General features: G+C 46.2%; 1 protein-coding gene across 3 annotated transcripts in view; it reads left to right on the top strand.

Moving 5' to 3' along the window:
• cep85l (centrosomal protein 85, like) overlaps positions 1 to 17,207 on the top strand; it is a 274,781-nt gene that overhangs the window by 200,195 nt on the left and 57,379 nt on the right. For all 3 annotated transcript variants that reach the window (XM_067984681.1, XM_067984679.1, XM_067984680.1), the window contains exon 4: positions 3,729 to 3,859. In XM_067984681.1, coding sequence (XP_067840782.1) covers positions 3,729 to 3,859 — 131 coding nt within the window. The remainder of the gene's footprint in view (positions 1 to 3,728; positions 3,860 to 17,207) is intronic.

The raw sequence follows: 17,207 nt of genomic DNA on the forward strand, positions 1-17,207 counted from the left end.
GGGAGTCAATGGGAGCCACCAGCATCTTGCAGCCACTGCAGTACATGCCGATCTGCATTGAGGCTACATGGGGAGGAGGGCATGAAAGACCTGGCTCCAGATTCAAGCCAAAAATAAGGAACATTATTCCAGGGTGAGCAGGAGAGAAGCAATTTGATGATCAGTGCAATATAAGTAACATTCATATTTTGAAATTTCTATCAGCATCAGCACTATCATAAGCCTTCAAAGATGAAAAGCATAACGGACGTCCCTGGCAATTATTTTCTGCTGCACATGAGAAATGTGGTGGATTCAATCAAAGGGCCTGTCAACCACTGCTGAGGGAAGACTCAGCTGAGGAAAAAGAAGGACCTTTAGGAACTCTGGTGTGGAAAGTAGATTTATTAGAGCAGATAGGAGAGAGAAGGAGAAAATCAGAGAAAGGGATGAAGTATTTATGGGGAGTGGGGAGCGAAGAAACACAATCCAAATAGTTGTGGGAGTCCGAGCTTGTAATAAATATCTATGGAAAGCCTATTGTCAAAGATGGGGAGAGAAAGCCAGAAAAAGAACGGAAGAGATGGACCATACAATGATAAAGAATGGATGAGAATTGGAAACATATTGGGAGTGCTAGAATTTATATTAGCAAAATAGCCAAGTTCCTATAAAATGTTATGATTCTTTCAAGTAACTTGACTGCAAAATATTCCAATATTTCACATTTTGTCATCATTCTTAAAAATATAACTTGTGCACATGCTCAGGATTGATTCGGGATGTTACCAATTGATTATTTTCTTAATCTTCAATTTAATTGAGTGATGGCTGGAAGAGTGAATAGAGACCCAACACAAAGAACTCTCAGCCAAACGTTCGCAATACCTGAGCTGCAATACCTGAGCTTTTATTGAGATGTGTCAGTCACAGGTTTAAAGGGCCAAATCAACTTTGGCTGCATCTCACCTCTGTTTCAACGGTGAGATGCAGAAGCCATGGGAAACCTGTGCAGGTGAGGTTAAATTCGATTCAGACTTAGAATCAACAAAAAATTAAGCACTTCAACTATTTCAATGAGGTACATTGCCCCTTTAACAATCCACCTGACAGCATTAAGTGGAAACGGGACTTCTAGGTTTCGGATGTGCGCGCACATCCAATCGTGCCTGGGTTAAACCCGGGAGCGGGCGTGTTGGAGCTAGATTATGGTCGCGCTTCAAAAAGCTATTATTTTAATCTTCCACCCGCCCCCAACCCACATGTTCTTTGGGTTCAAAATTACACCCCTGGGCTCAAACATTAAAAAGCTGAAAAAAGTTAATAGTTGTGCTCATTAGTGTTACATAGAATCTATATACAGAAACAGGCCATTCGGCCCAACTGGCCTATGCCGCACTCAAATATCTGATTCAACCACTCCATGCAGCAGGGAGTTCCACATTCTCACCCTCCTAAATTCTTTATTTGATCTTTTAGTGGCTATCTTATATTCATGCCCCCTCATTCTGGACTCACCCCCAAATGGAAACTGTTTATCCACATCAAACCTATCAAACCCCTTTATATTTTTAAAGACTTCTATCAGGTCTCCTCTTAATCTTCTCTTTTCCACAGAATAGAGCCCCAGCCTGCTCAATCTTTCCTGATAGTTGCATCCTCTTAACTCTGGTAACACTCTTATAAATCTTTTCTGCACTCTCTAGTGCTTCAATATCCTTTTTGTAGTTTGGAAACCAGAACTATTTATTTTTATATTTCCATTTCATTTTTGCACTTTGCCTCCTAATTGCCTTTTAAATCTCTTTCTTAAGCTCATCATATTCTCTTTTTTCATCTTCTCCTTTATTATTAAATATTGCCCACTGTTGTACTACTTCTTCATCTGTCAATATTTTTTTCAGTTTACCTTCCTTAGTTCCATCCTCATTCCCTCATAGCTGGCATTTTTCAAATCTATTACTTTGGTCTTTGTACTATCTATATCTCTCTCAATTATTATCTTAAACTTTATTATATTGTGATCACTACCCCCTAGATGTTCTCCAAGACTTTCTTCGGTTATCTGCTCCGATTCATTTCCTATTATTAGGTCTAGCAGTGCTTCCTCCCTTGATAGGCTTCTTACATATTGGGTTAGAAAGGAGTCTTGTACACACTGTAAAAACTCCATACCCATCTCCTCTTTCACTCCCTATCCCTGCCAGTTTATTTGAGGGTAGTTGAAATCCCCCATGATTATGATTCTTTTTTTAAATTAATTTCATAGATTTGCTTACATATTTCTCCCTCCACTTTCTTTAGTTTGGTTTGTAGTATATCCCTAATAGTGTGGCTGATCCTTTTCTTTCCTTCAACTCATTCCATATGGATTCTGTTTCTATCTTTTTTTAGTTATGGCCTTTCTTACTACTGCTTTCTAATTAACATAGCTACCCAGAACTAAGTTATGCAATATCTCTTTCCTTGTTGAACTAGAAACATACTCATCTAGGAAACAGGTCTGGATGCACTCTAAAAAGCATTCCCCACTTTGGCCACATATATTACCCTGCGATAGACTGGAATAAAGGTCGTTAAAATCACCTAATATTATTGCCCTGTTGTTCTTGCATATCTCTTTAACCATCTGCAGATCTTCCCCTCTATCTCATCTCCACTGTTTGGTATCCTGTAACACACACTTCAAATTGTACCAGATCCTTTTCTATTTTTAACTCTATTCAGATGGGTTCTGTCTTAAGGTAACTCCCTAAGGCATTGTTATGTTCCAGCACTGTGATAGAATCCTTCACTAAAACTGCCACCCCAGGGTTAGGTAAAAATATGGATGCGCTAAAACATCTCGAGTCCCTGCGTAAGCTCACGCTCATAATAGCAACCATTCTGCTTTTTACTTATTTAAAAATTGGCGCCTATGATAAAATTATTATTTGCACAGTTGCTCCTTGTTCCCCTTTGCATACAAGGTACATAACCAGAGTGGTGCATTAGGAGTGTAAACTTTTACCCCATCTTATACAGAAAATAGCAATTAAGTATTGCCTGTCATAGTGGAGGATTGCAGAAACCCAGGTAAATAATCATGACATTTGTGAACTTGTTATTATTTTGCACTGTAAACAGACCTTCCAACTTGAGAAATATTTTATGAGGATGAAAAGTCAACTAAATGCTGAAGACGTGAGGTTTAATGACACTGACGGAGATTCAGGGGTTGCTTTAGCTTCCAGAAGCTTTGGAATGTCACAGTCCTTCATTTATTTTATCTAACATGAACTGTAGAGTAAATTAAGTTTTACGATAAGTATAGGTAATATTAAGAAGTGTTGGAGTCACCATCCAGATATGTAGCAAATGCAGTTCACTGTGATGTGTGGAGAACAGTGAATGGAAATGGAACCTAACCGGTAAAATTCTCATTAGAACGGAGGAACAAAGCGATACACAGCTCCTCAAAAGCAGGAATACAGGTGGATAAGGACAAAAAATGGGTAAATGTTATTGAGTTTTTTTATATAGGAGGGGTTGAAAATGAAAGCAAGGATGAATCTGTACAGAATATTGGTTATTAGGTTTACAAATTATAGCTTGATAAACAATCATTTCCTTGTTTGTTTCTGAAAGAAAATTCATTTTGAATATTTTAAGTTGCTCCTTTTTTAATTGATTTTATTCAACTTCATCTAAACATAGCCAATGAACCCCAATATTTTCATTAAATCCATGTTTCTCACTTTCTTCCATAGCTACTCAATAAGTCACCACTGCAGGTTTCAATGGTCTACCCCACCCAGTTAAACCAGGAGGCAAGTCAGAGGGACTCACAGCTGAAGATAAAGGAGAGTTTACTCAGAAAAAAGGACATTGTTATTGAAAGGTAAGAGGCAGGAAATCATTTGTGGTTCTTTGTTTTTCCCTTCTTAATGCAGAACGGAAATCTACTTCATTTTGTTATCAGTCAAAGGAAGGTCAAACTGACTGAAAAAGTTAATTGTGGTTCCTTCTCCAGTAATCCTGCAAAAATAGTACTAAAGTATTTGGGGAGAATGGCTGAGCCAAATCAATGATATTTTGCATCTCTGTGTGCTGAGGAGTTTGATTATTAAACGCCATAAATAGTAAAAAAAATACTTCTGGATGCCTTTATTTTGCTAACCTCCATGACCTGCCTTTAAAACTACCAATAAAATATCAGGACTGCGTGGCTTAGTGCCACTTAGATTCATATTTTTAAACACAAAGCAGCATTGAGTTACTACAACAAACTGTGCATAAACATGAGTTTTCCCCGATTCGGATCTGTCACTAGGGATTCCTCTGTTGTGACCACAAATGTGAATAAGGGTAGCAACTGGGGCAGTGAGCTGCAAATGGTGTTACGCACTGGTTTGCTAGAGAAGAGGTATTATACACATTTAGGGACGCAGCAATGAACGTGACCAGGAAAGACCATTTTATCCATTTGTCTGGCTTCAAAAACAGAATACATCATTCGCTACCTATCTCCCTCAATTCACTTTCTCACCAAATGTTGGTCCAAGGCAGCACAGATGGAGAAGACAAAAATTGATTTTAATTATCCTAATCTGCTTTTCCTGTGTTTAGTTCCTCAGTCATTCAGTTCTCTTTTTCTTTATTGGCACAAAACACTCAGAATATAGCAACACCAAGAAATATAGCAATGAGAAAGAAAGGTGTTCATTTTTTCAGCACTTTCCCACATCTCTTAGAAACATTTCAAAGTGCTCTGCATGCAATTAATTACTTTCAAGCTCATTGGCTATTATTATTATGGCAAACATAATATGCACAGTTTATTGCCATATTATTATTATGGCAAACAGTTTATGCACAGCAAGACTCCACATGCCGCATTGGGTGCTGGCCAAGATGGCTGAGCCTTCACAATAATGTGAGATTAGCTCATTTAAATATTTCAGTAGTGCTCCTGGTGCCTAACACATAGTGTGCTGGGAATGTCATGGAGGTGGGAAGCTGGAATGTCAGGTTTCAGTAGCAACAGAAAGGCTGTTGGCTACTCATGTAATGATGCCTTCTTTCAATGTAGTGGGGCACAAAGTCCCCACTGAAAAATTGACTGTTGGACTCTTGGACAAAGGTGAAGCACTAAGCAAGGATGGCCCAATGCAAAGAAAAAGGCTACACTGAAGCAAAATGTTTAATTTTGTAGGTGGGCCCTCCCCATCAGTCCCCATTGGAAATGGGGGCTCTGTGACGAGAATGCCTTTAATATAAAGAATGACTCAAAGCTTATCACAGATAGGTCTTTACATAGACCTGACTATACACCTGACTAACACCCACAGAATTGACCCCAGTGTGTTTAGGATAAGAAGTCCATTCATTCCACTATCACCATTAACTTTACCATTCGAGTTTATAACCTCCTCTATTGCTACCATGTTGTTGGACTATAACCTGGTGTTGTAAGACTCCTTACATTTGGCTACCATGTTAAATGCGGATCATTCACAGTTGCCGCTGCTATTATGATGTAAATAATACCATCACATCACAGGAAGAGAAGTGAGACAAAGATTCTTTTTGCAGCATATCACAATGTCTTGTATACATTTGAACCCATTACAGCAACATGGGGCCCGATTTTAGCACCCGCTCTCGGGTGTGTTCTCGGCGGGGGGGGGGCCCTCGAAAATCGCGAAATGGAGGACCCCGACCGGATCCCGCCTCGATCCCGCCCACTTCCGGGTTCCACGCTGACGCGCTGGCGTGCGCGCGCAGACCCCGCAGGTGGGAATCCCGCAGGCAATTAAAGCCAGCGGGGTTCCACTTGACCTGATTGAGATTTTTTTTTAGGAAGTGTGGGATTTTACGTTGAACTGAGACTGTTTCCCATACTGGGGGAAACACTTTCACTCCAAACGGACGTGTTGCAGCCAGCAGCCTGTGGCAGCTGGCAAGGTGCATTCCACAGGTTGGGGTGGGGGGGGGGGGGGGGGGGGGGGAGAGCCTTCACCAACGCAGGAGGACACTCTGTAACATAGGGCAACGCAAGAAGATTCACCGGCGTGGAACCGCAACCCCGGTGCGAGGACACACTTTTCTACCGTGCACAACCCCTCAGACCTACACCTGCCAGAGGGGGGCCGCCTTGACCTCCTCGGAGGATGAACAGCATCACCAGCCTCAGCAGCCTCGCAGTCCATGCCGTCCGCCTCAGACACGTGGATCCCCACAACACGGTGCTGTGGCACACCCACCTGCACAGCAGGAGGGAGGACAACCGCAGAGAAAGATGCGTCGCAGGAGGCACTACCCTCCGCACAGGGTCTACAGAGCGAGGCTCAGATTCCTGGACCTCTCCGAGGAGCAGTGCATACGGAGGCTCAGAGTCACTCGCCAGGTAGTCGTCGACATCTGCAGCCTCCTTAATGACGAGCTGCTCCCGGATGGACCAAGCAGCATCTTCTTACCCGTTGCCGTCAAAGTCACCACTGCCCTCAACTTCTTCGCCTCCGGATCCTTCCAGGGTGCCACCGGGGACATCACCGGGGTCTCTCAGTCGTCTGCACACAAGTGCATAAGGCAGGTTACCGATGGGTTGTTCCACAGGGCCTCGAACTACATCAACTTCGCCATGGACGAGCGCAGCCAGACGGAGAGGCGGTTGGATTCCATGCTGTGGCTGGCTTCCCACGGGTGCAGGGTGTAATCGATTGCACCCACATAGCAATACGGGCACCTCCACATGAGCCAGGGCTGTTTATCAACAGGAAAGGGTATCACTCCATGAACGCCCAGCTCATTTGTGACCACCGCCAGAGATTCCTACACCTGTGCGCCAGATACCCTGGCAGCTGCCACGATGCCTTCGTCCTCAGGGAGTCCACCGTCCCGCCCCTCTTCCACGCACCCAACACCGGCAACGGCTGGCTCCTCGGCGACAAGGGATATCCCCTGCACACGTGGCTTATGACACCTCTGAGGAACCCCATCACCGAGCCGCAGCGTCGATATAATGACAGCCACATTGCTACCAGGTCTACAATTGAGCAGGCTATAGGGCTGCTCAAGATGCGCTTCAGGTGCCTTGATCTTTCTGGGGGAGCGCTCCAATACACGCCACTCCGAGTGGGATGAATTATAGTTGTCTGCTGTGCCCTGCACAGCATGGCACAACAGAGTGGGGTGCCGCTGGAGGAGGCCCCATGCACACCCGCCACCCACATTGAGGACGACGACGGAGGAGGAGGAGGAGGAAGGACCCATGGGCCGAACACCGGCTCACCTGCGTGCCCGTCAAGCCAGGGAGGCACACATATGCCAACGGTTCGCCTAACATCACACTGTGTGAGGCGTTCACATATCATCACGTGCACAGACGAGGGTCCATACAAGCCCCCTCCACAGAAGAGTGGTGCCTGTACTCCTGCACCCACTGTATTATGCCCAATGGGTGGGACCAGGTGTTCGTCGTCATGATGAGGTGCACGGAAGGGACCTATTGCACAAGCCGCAGAAGAATGGACAAGAGGTGGCAGCAGTGGTGATAAAAATTGTGTTTATTGTGTATGTCCATTCAAGGACTAGAAATAAAAAGATAACAATTCGTCAGACACCCTGGTGCATTCCCTGTGTGTTCACAAAACCTTGGCTTTACGTTTTCGGGAACCCCTACGTGGTGCTACCCCTGTGGCTACAGCAGAGGTAGTGGCAGGTTGCTCCTGTTCGTGCCCTGACCGGGTGGATGCTTTGGGCCGACGCCCCCTGGGTTTCGGTGCCCGTGAGGGCCCCTCCACAGACTGCTCCTCCTGCACCTGTGCAGGGGCAGACTTGGCCACCTGGAGAGGAGGCACCATTGTGGGCACTGGTTGAGAGGGGGGCAACGGGTAAGACGTGGGGGCACCTTGAGTAGCGTCCCCACTTCCATGTCCCCGTTCACCATATTCCCTCTCATGGCCTAGGCCCACATCACCCCTTCCACCCTGCTGGACGGCAGTTTGGATGACGTGTGTGAGACCTTGCAAGGCCACCTCCAATGTATCTGTCAACCTGTTTATGGCGGCAGAACGTTGCTCACCCTGAATCCGAACAGCCGTTGTGAGGGCCTGCATGGACTCAATGTTGAGCTTTGTGTGATGCTCGAGGGAGGCTAGCCTGTCCTCCACCGCAGACATTCCCGCACCTACCCGCGACACTATCTCAGAGATGCCTTCACGTCCCTGCGACACTATCTCGGCGATACCCTCCTGCACCTGTGCCACCATTCCCCTCATGCAGGAGTTGGACTCCTCCATCCTCTGTGCGATTGTGGAGAGTGCGCGTGGCACCTCTCCCAGTACCTCGGCAATGTGCTGGTGCCCCTCGACGACTCTCCTTTTGACTGGTGGCCCCCTGGGTTCAGCATCTGGGTCCGGCTGAGCAGAGCCTGGAGAAGAGTGCTCCCACCGACGCGGACTCTCCGCGGCTGACCCTGCCACCAGGGTCTGCTCATGCTCATATGTGCGCGGTGACTCACCATGTGCAAGCCCAACTAATTGAGGGGGGGACCCACTGAGGTGTGTGTATCTGCGCTGGTGGATGGTTGGCTCATATGTGACGATGCACCCTCAGAGGCCGGCATGTCGTCTGAGGAATCGCCCTCAACGGACACGGCGCTCGCAGACGGCCCTGTAAGAGAACAGAGGGCAATATCAGGCATGTGGACAAATGTTGAGGTGCGGCAGATGCCATGTGATGCTAAGATCTTTCGCGATCATGAGTGCTGAGTGTCAGCTTTCCCTTACCGGATGTTTCTGCAGCCCTAGCCTCGCCATCCGCCACGGACAGGCAATGTAGCGTGTGGCTAATCTCCAACGCCTCCACCTCGGCGTCCATCAGAGCCACCTCGTGTGGCGGGCCCCCTCCGGTGCGTGCCCTTTCCCGGGCGTTCTTGCATCTCTTCTCCTGTGATGGCAAAACACAAAAGCGTAATTGAGTGATGATTGCATTGTGAGACGCTTCAAGCATTGGTGTGGGTGGGTTGAGCGTGTGGCAGATGGATGGGAGGATGCGTGTGCCACATGGCCATCCCATTGTATGGGCATTGGGGTGTGTGGTAGTGGTCGAGTGGGGACAGGGATTGTGGGTACGTGCAGGCACTGTGAGGATGATAGTTGAGTGGTTGTGAGGATTGTTGCGGGAGCGCTGTGGGGTCAGTGCAGATGGGGTTGTGAGGTGTTTGAGGTGATGTGGAAGACGGAGTGTGGCAGAGTGCGTTAGTGTACTCACTTTCCCGGATCTGGTGAGGTCATTGAATCTCTTGTGACACTGTATCCAAGTTCGGGTGGTGTTGCCCCTGCTGCTGACCTCCGACGCCACCTCCTCCCATGCCTTCTTGGTGGCGGAGCCAGGGCACCTCCTTCCGTCACTCGGGAACAGCGTCTCCCTCCTCATCCTGACCCCGTCCAGCAGCACCTGGAGGGCGTGGTCTGTGAAGCGTGGAGCAGCCTTACCCCTGGGTTGATCCATATTGCGATACCTCTTGGTTGTGGCTGGAGGGGCTTTGGTGGACTGCCCCTTTAAATAGAGCTCCACCATCGCTCAGACGTCACTGCGCATGCGCAGCCCGCCGGCGCGCAGCTGAGAAGCGGAGAACCCGTAACTGCCGGCTAATTACCTCAATTATCCTGCGATCGCGCGCGGGACGCACTCAATTCGCACGCCGCGTTTTTCACGCGCCCGAAGGACCACCTGCCGAGAACCCACACCCCTGGTAAAATCGGGCCCATGGTCTCTGAAACAATTGCTATTTGCCTTTGCATGAATGAGCATTTGGAGATGGGCACAAAACTCATTCACTTCATGTCTACCATTTATCACCCTTTGCCCTTGAAAGAGAGCGCTAGCATTTCATTGCTGCATACTATTTAAATATTAGTAAAAGTATATCAATCAGAAAAATGCACCACAAATGTAAAAAATACCTTGCCCTTTTTAAGTGTCAAAATCCATGCAATTTTATTCTTCAACCTAATTTGCTTGTCATTATGAAATAGATTTTCAGCACTGATCGTGACTGCAGCTTTCAAATTGCAGACAAATTGTCTGTTATATAAGATCTGTACAAATTATTTTCTAGAATTATTTTAATGGTGTACCTCATAAAAATAAATTACAATCTGGCAGCTCTTTTTTAAGAATGTTCTTTTTTGCAATGTTGCATGTAGTTTCTTCTGTCCAAGCCACATCTAACTAATACTAAGATTGAGCAGTTGCTAACAGGGGCAGAATTTTCCTGTTATTGCACCTGGGCATTTTAGATCGCCTGGGTGCAGCGCAGAGCAGAAATTGGTTGGGGATAATCACAACCCATAATAAAGCTTGCCTGAATTTCCAACTATTGTTTTAATAGGCTTTATTACTGACGTCAGATCCTCTCAGTCCAATTTTCTTCTGTGCGTTCGACCAGGTGATCCAATTTGCCCCAGCACAACAACAGGAACATCTGCCCCATAAGTGTTCTGATTTTAGGGATTTGCTCAATTACTCTCCCCCAAATCTCCCTCTCTCCATGCCCTGATCTACCCCTCACCCCCCGATCTTCCCCTCTCCCCCCCCCCCCCAATCTCCCCCACCCGATCTCCCCTTCTCCCTGCCCCGATCTCCCCCCGATCTTCCCCCTCCCTCCCTCCCCAATCACCCCCTCGATCTCCCCCTCTCCCCCTCTCCCCACAACTATCTCCCCGCACGATCTCCCCCTCTCCCCCCGATCTCCCCTTCTCCCCCACACCCCCTGATCTCCCCCCCCCCCCCCCCCCCCCCGCTCTCCCCCTCTGATCTCCCCCTATTCCTGCTCAGATCTAACCTCGGATCTTGAGAGATGAATTCACAAGTTCGGGTTAAACATGATAAAACCCCAGAAACATCAACATCGGCACACCACAGTTCTACCGTGATGCATGCAGTCTCTTTCCGTTTGGTGCAGGAAGAACTTCATGGCCCCGATTTTCAAATGAAATTACGGGTGCATCAGGGACGGGGGGTGGGGGGGGGGGGGCTACGAAAATCAGGAAAATCCCGAGCGGGTGAGGAAGCCGGCCCCAGCCCGCCGACTTCCGGGTTTCCCACAGATGCGCCTGTGGGCGCCGCTTCCCAAATGTGGAAGTCCCACCGGCAATTAAAGCTGGCGGGATGATCGTTAAAGAACCAAATGTACCTCATTGAGGTACTTAAGGTACTTTATATTCTGACAAAGAAGAGAGTTAAAACGATTTTAAACTTACCTGGGTCGCTTTCCCACGGCTTCCGATTCACGCCTGGTGAAACCAGGTATGAAGGGCCGGATCAGGCAAAAATAAACAGAATAAATTAAATAAAAAACCTTTGCACAAAGTTAAAAAACAAAATAAACTTACCTTTCCACCCTGCTCCGATGTCCCCCTCGCAGATTTCCCCCTCTCCCCACAACTATCTCCCCCCACGATCTCCCCCTCTCCTCCCCGATCTCCCCTTCTCCCTCACACCCCCTGATCTCCCCCTCACCCCCCCCCCCGCTCTCCCCCTCTGATCTCCCCCTCTTCCTGCTCCGATCTAACCCCGGATCTCCCCCTCCCCCCATCCCCCCAATCTCACCCTCACCCCCCTCTCCCCCAAATCTCCCTCTCTCCATGCCCTGATTTACCCCTCACCCCCCGATCTTCCCCTCTCCCCCCCCCCCAATCTCCCCCCCGATCTCCCCCTCTCCCTGCCCTGATCTACCCCTCAACCCCCGATCTCCCCTTCTCCCTGCCCCGATCTCCCCCGGATCTTCCCCCTCCCTCCCTCCCCAATCACCCCCTCGATCTCCCCCTCTCCCTCCCCGAATCTCCCCCTCTCCCTCCCCGAATCTCCCCCTCTCCCTCCCCGAATCTCCCCCTCTCCCTCCCCGAATCTCCCCCTCTCCCTCCCCGATCTCTCTCCTCCCCAATCTTCAGCGCCCTCCACTTTCTGACGTCTCTCTCTCTTTCTCTCCACCCCCCCCCTCCCCCCGCTGCAGCCTGTCAATCAGGCTGGCTGCTGGGCGCGAAACCCGGAAACAACTTTAATCACCATCAATTATATCATGATCGTGTCGGAAAAGGTAAGTTTTTTTTCTAATTCGGGTTTACCACGCGCACCTTCACCACCACCCCCCCCCACCGCCATCATTTCAAAATTGAGCCCCACGTCTCTTTTTACTAACAGACGTTCACCTGACGAAGGAGGTAGCCTCCGAAAGCTTGTGAATTTTAAATAAAATTGCTGGACTATAACTTGGTGTTGTAAAATTGTTTACAATTTACTAACAGGCAGCATTGACAAAAAGGCCACGTTGATGTTGCCCACATCACACTTAGAATGGTGAGCAAAGCACTATGGTGGGGGAGGTATTGGTGATACAGCTAAAGATGCACATCAACTCCTTTTACCATTTTTAAAAATTGTTCTTAAAATGGAGTAATCCTGACAAGACAGTATTGCCCTTCCCTTGTTGCCCTGAGAGCATTAAGAGTCAACCACATAGTATGGGACTGGAATCATATGTAGGCCAGACCAGGTAGGGGCAACAAGTTCCCTTCCCTGAAGCACATTAGTAAACCAGCTGGGTTTTTAAAACAATCCAGTTGCTTTTGGGGTCATTTTTCTGGTGCTGGCCTATAAATTACCAGATTTATGGAATTGAATTTCACCCCTTGCCATGGTGGGATTGTGAATTCACAACCTCTAGGTTGCCGAGTCCACTAGCATAAACTCTAGGCTTCCATACGATTATACTGTGTGACAACAGTTCTAAGCATTTATTATTTACTTAAATATTTTATTTGTTCCTTCCAGAATTGTTTTGCTCACTATACCCAAAGTTTTCTGATTATGAAAATTCTGTTTTATTTTTGACCTGAAAAAGCAGATATTTATTTGTATCTGATTTCACTCAACTTTTTGATCCAAATTTTGGGAATAAAACAGCAAATGAGGATCAACTTGCATTTATATAACACCTTTCATGACCTCAGGAGACCCAAAGCACTTTACAACCAATGCTGGTCTTTTGAAGCATAGTCACGGTTGTAATGTAGGAAAAGACAGTAGGCAATTTGAGCACAGCAAGGACCTGTGAACAGAATGAAGTAATGACTGGATAACGTGTTTTGATAGTGTTGGTTGAAGGATAAATATTGGCCAGGACACCAGGAGAACTCCCCTCTCCTCGGAATAGCGCTATGGGATCTTTCACATTCAACTGAGAGGGCAGATGGAGCCTCGGTTTAACATCTCATCCAAAAGATGGCACCTCTGACTGTGCAGAAGTCCCTTAGTACTACACTGAAGTATCAGTCTAGATTATGTGGGGGGCTAGTCTCTAGAGTGGGGCTTTGAACCCATAACCTTCTGAATCAGAGACAGGCGTGCTACCATTGAGCTAAGGCTGGCACCTTAACCTATTCAGCTCAATGAAAAAAGCCCTAACTACTCAAGTCTCTCTTCATAACTGTAACCCCTCATCCTTGGAAACAGCCTAATGAATCTATGCTGCATCTTTTCCATTGTTTTTATATCCCTCTTATAATTGATGCCCAAAATTTTACACAATACTCCAAATGCAGCCTAACTAAAATCTTGTATAAGTTCAATATTACCTCTTTCATATTTCTAGGTACAATACCAACAATTCTGGTTATCTTTTTATGGCCGTATTTACTTGTGCCACCATCTTTAATGATATGTCCCTCTGCTCCTCCACTCCAAAATTAGCAAATGTTGGTATTGTTCCCTTAACTCCTAAATCCAGATCATATGCGTATGCAGTAAATAAAACTGCCCCTAACACAGATACCTGTGAAACATCACTCACCACATCTTTCCAGTTTGAGAAACTTCCTTTTACCTTTATATTTTCCGCCCTCCAACGATCTCTCCAACCCTTTAATTGTGCCATTATTCTTCTTATAAATCTCTTATGTGGTCATGGTCCACGTAGGTACCAACGACATAGGTAGGTCTAAGAAAAAGGTTCTGCTAAGAGAGTTTGAGCAGCTAGGGATTAAATTAAAAAGCAGAACCACAAAGGTAATAATCCCTGGTTTATTACCTGAGCCACGAGCAAATTGGCATCGGGTCAATAGGATCAGGGAGATGAATACGTGGCTCAAAGATTGGTGTGGGAGAAGTGGGTTTCAATTTGCGGGGCACTGGCATCAGTACTAGGGAAAGAGAGAGCTGATCCATTGGGACGGACTACACCTGAACCATGCTGGGACCAGAGTTCTAGCGAATCGAATAACTAGGGAGGTAGATAGGGCTTTAAACTAAATAAGAGGTTGGGGTGCGGGGGGTGGGGGGGGGGGTGGGGGGAAAGAGTCCCGGTGGAAATAAATCTGGAATGCTAAAGAGAAAAGGCAAGGAAGCAGTGCAGGAAAGTGATTGGGGTAAGGATAACCAGATTGTGTCAGGAAGGGACAGAGCGTACAAACAAAAGAGTGCACTAACAAATAGGGCCCGGGTAAGAAAAAATGGTAATAAGACAAATAGGGTCATAGTACAAAAAATGTTAAGATATCTAAAAATGTTAAAAAGACAAATCTAAAGGCACTGCATCTGAATGCACGAAGCATTAGTAATAAGGTAGACGAATTAACAGCGTAAATAGATGTAAATAGATACGATATAATTGCAATTACGGAGACATGGCTGTAGGGTGACCAAGGCTGGGAGCTGAATATCCAAGGGTATTCGATATTTAGGAAGGACAGGCAAAAAGGAAAAGGAGGTGGGGTGGCGTTGTTAGTAAAGGATGAAATCAGAGCTGGAGTATTGTGCGCAGTTCTGGTCACCACATTACTGGAAGGACGTAATTGCTCTGGAGAGAGTGCAGAGAAGATTTACAAGAATGTTGCCAGGGCTTGAAAATTGCAGCTACGAGGAGAGATTGGATAGGCTGAGGTTGTTTTCCTTGGAGCAGAGGAGGCTGAAGGGTGATTTGATTGAGGTGTACAAAATTATGAGGGGCCTAGATAGAGTAGACAGGAAGTACCTGTTTCCCCTAGCGGAGAGTTCAAGAACTAGAGGACATAGATTTAAGCTGATTGGCGGAAGGATTAGAGGGGACATGAGGAAAAACGTTTTTTACCCAAAGGGTGGTGGGTGTGTGGAATTCGCTGCCCGAATTGGTGGTAGAGGAAGGGACCTTCAACTCTTTTAAAAAGTACCTGGACCTGCACCTAAAGTGCTGTAAGCTGCAGGGCTACGGACCAGGTGCTGGAAGGTGGGATTAGAATGGGCACCTGGTTGTTCTTCAAGCTGGCGCGGACACGATGGGCCAAATGGCCCCCTTCTGTGCTGTATCTTTTCTATGGTTCTAATTCTTCATTAAGATGGAAAGTGAAGTAGTCCAATCCAAAACTTGTGTCCTAAATCTAAAGAAAGGAAACTACGAAGGTATGAGGAGTGAGTTGGCTATGATAGATTGGGGAGCTTCCTTAAAAGGCATGACAGTGGATAGGCAATAGCTAACATTTAAGGATCGAATGCATGAATTGCAACAATTATACATTCCTTTCTGGCGCAAAAACACAAAGGAAAAGTGGCCCAACCATGGCTAATGAAAGAAATTCAGGATAGTATTAGATCCAAAGAGGAGTCATATAACGATGCCAGAAAAAGTAGCAAGCCTGAGAATTGGGAGCAGTTTAGAATCCAGCAAAAAAGGACCAAGAAATTGATCAAGAGGGGAAAAATAGAGTATGAGAGTAAACTTGCAAGGAACATAAAAGTGGACTCTAAAAGCTTCTACAAGTATGTAAAAAGAAAAAGATTAGTGAAGACAAATGTAGGTTCCTTACAGTCAGAAATGGGAGAAATTATAATGGGGAGCAAGGAAGTGACAGAGCAATAAAACAAATACTTTGGTTCTGTCACAAGAGGACACAAATAAGTTCCCAGAAATGCTAGGGAACCAAGGGATTAGTGAGAAGGAGGAATTAAAGGAAATTAGTATTAGTAAAAAAATAGTGCTGGAGCAATTAATGGGACTGAAAGCCGATAAATCCCCAGGGCCTGATAATCTGCATCCCAGAGTACTAAAAGAGGTAGCCATGAAAATAGTGGATGCATTGGTTGTCATCTTCCAAAATTCTATAGATTATGGAACAGTTCCTGCAGATTGGAGGGTGGCAAATGAAACCCCACTATTTAAAAAAGGAGGGAGAGGGAAAACAGGGAACTACAGACCGGTTAGCCTAACATCAGTAGTAGGGAAAATGCTAGTCTATTGTAAAGAATGTGTTAACAGGACACTTTGAAAATATCAACGGGATTAGACAAAGTCAACATGGATTTACGAACCTACTGAGGATATAACTGGTAGAATAGATAAGGGAGAACCAGTGGATGTGGTGTATTTGGATTTTCAGAAGGCCTTTGATAAAGTTCCATATAAGAGATTAGTGTACAAAATTAAAGCACATGAGATTGGGGGTAATATACTGGCATGGATTGAAAATTGGTTAACAGACAGGAAACAGAGAGTAGGAATAAATGGGTCTTTTTTGGGGTGGCAGGCAGTGACTAGTGGGGTACCGCAGGGATCAGTGCTTGGGCCCCAGCTATTCACAATATATATCAATGAATTAGATGAGGGAACCAAATGCAATATTTCCAAGTTTGCTGACGACACAAAACTAGGTGGGATTGTGAGTTGTGAGGAGGATGCAAAGGGGCTTCAAGGCGATTTAGACAAGTTGAGTGAGTGGGCAAATACATGGAAGATGCAGTATAATGTGGATAAATGTGAAGTTATCCACTTCGGAAGGAAAAATAGAAAGGCAGAGTGTTATTTAAATGGTGATAGATTGGGAAGTGTCGATGTACAAAGGGATCTGGGTGTCCTTGTACACCAGTCACTGAAAGCAAACATGCAGGTGCAAGCAAGCAGTTAGGAAGGCAAATGGTATGTTGGCCTTCATGGCAAGAGGATTTGAGTACAGGAGCAAGGATGTCTTACTGCAGTTATACAAGGCCTTGGTGAGATCACACCTGGAGTATTGTGTGCAATTTTGGTCTCCTTACCTAAGAAAGGATATACTTGCCATAGAGGGAGTGCAGCGAAGGTTCACCAGACTGATCCCTGGGATGGCAGGACTGTCGTATGAGGAGAGATTGGGTCGTCTAGGCCTGTATTCACTCGAGTTTAGAAGAATGAAAGGGGATCTCATTGAAATGTATAAAATTCTGACAGGGCTAGACAG

The sequence above is a fragment of the Heptranchias perlo genome, chromosome 5 (genome assembly GCF_035084215.1).
Source record: "Heptranchias perlo isolate sHepPer1 chromosome 5, sHepPer1.hap1, whole genome shotgun sequence".
Classification (NCBI taxonomy): Eukaryota; Metazoa; Chordata; class Chondrichthyes; order Hexanchiformes; family Hexanchidae; genus Heptranchias; species Heptranchias perlo.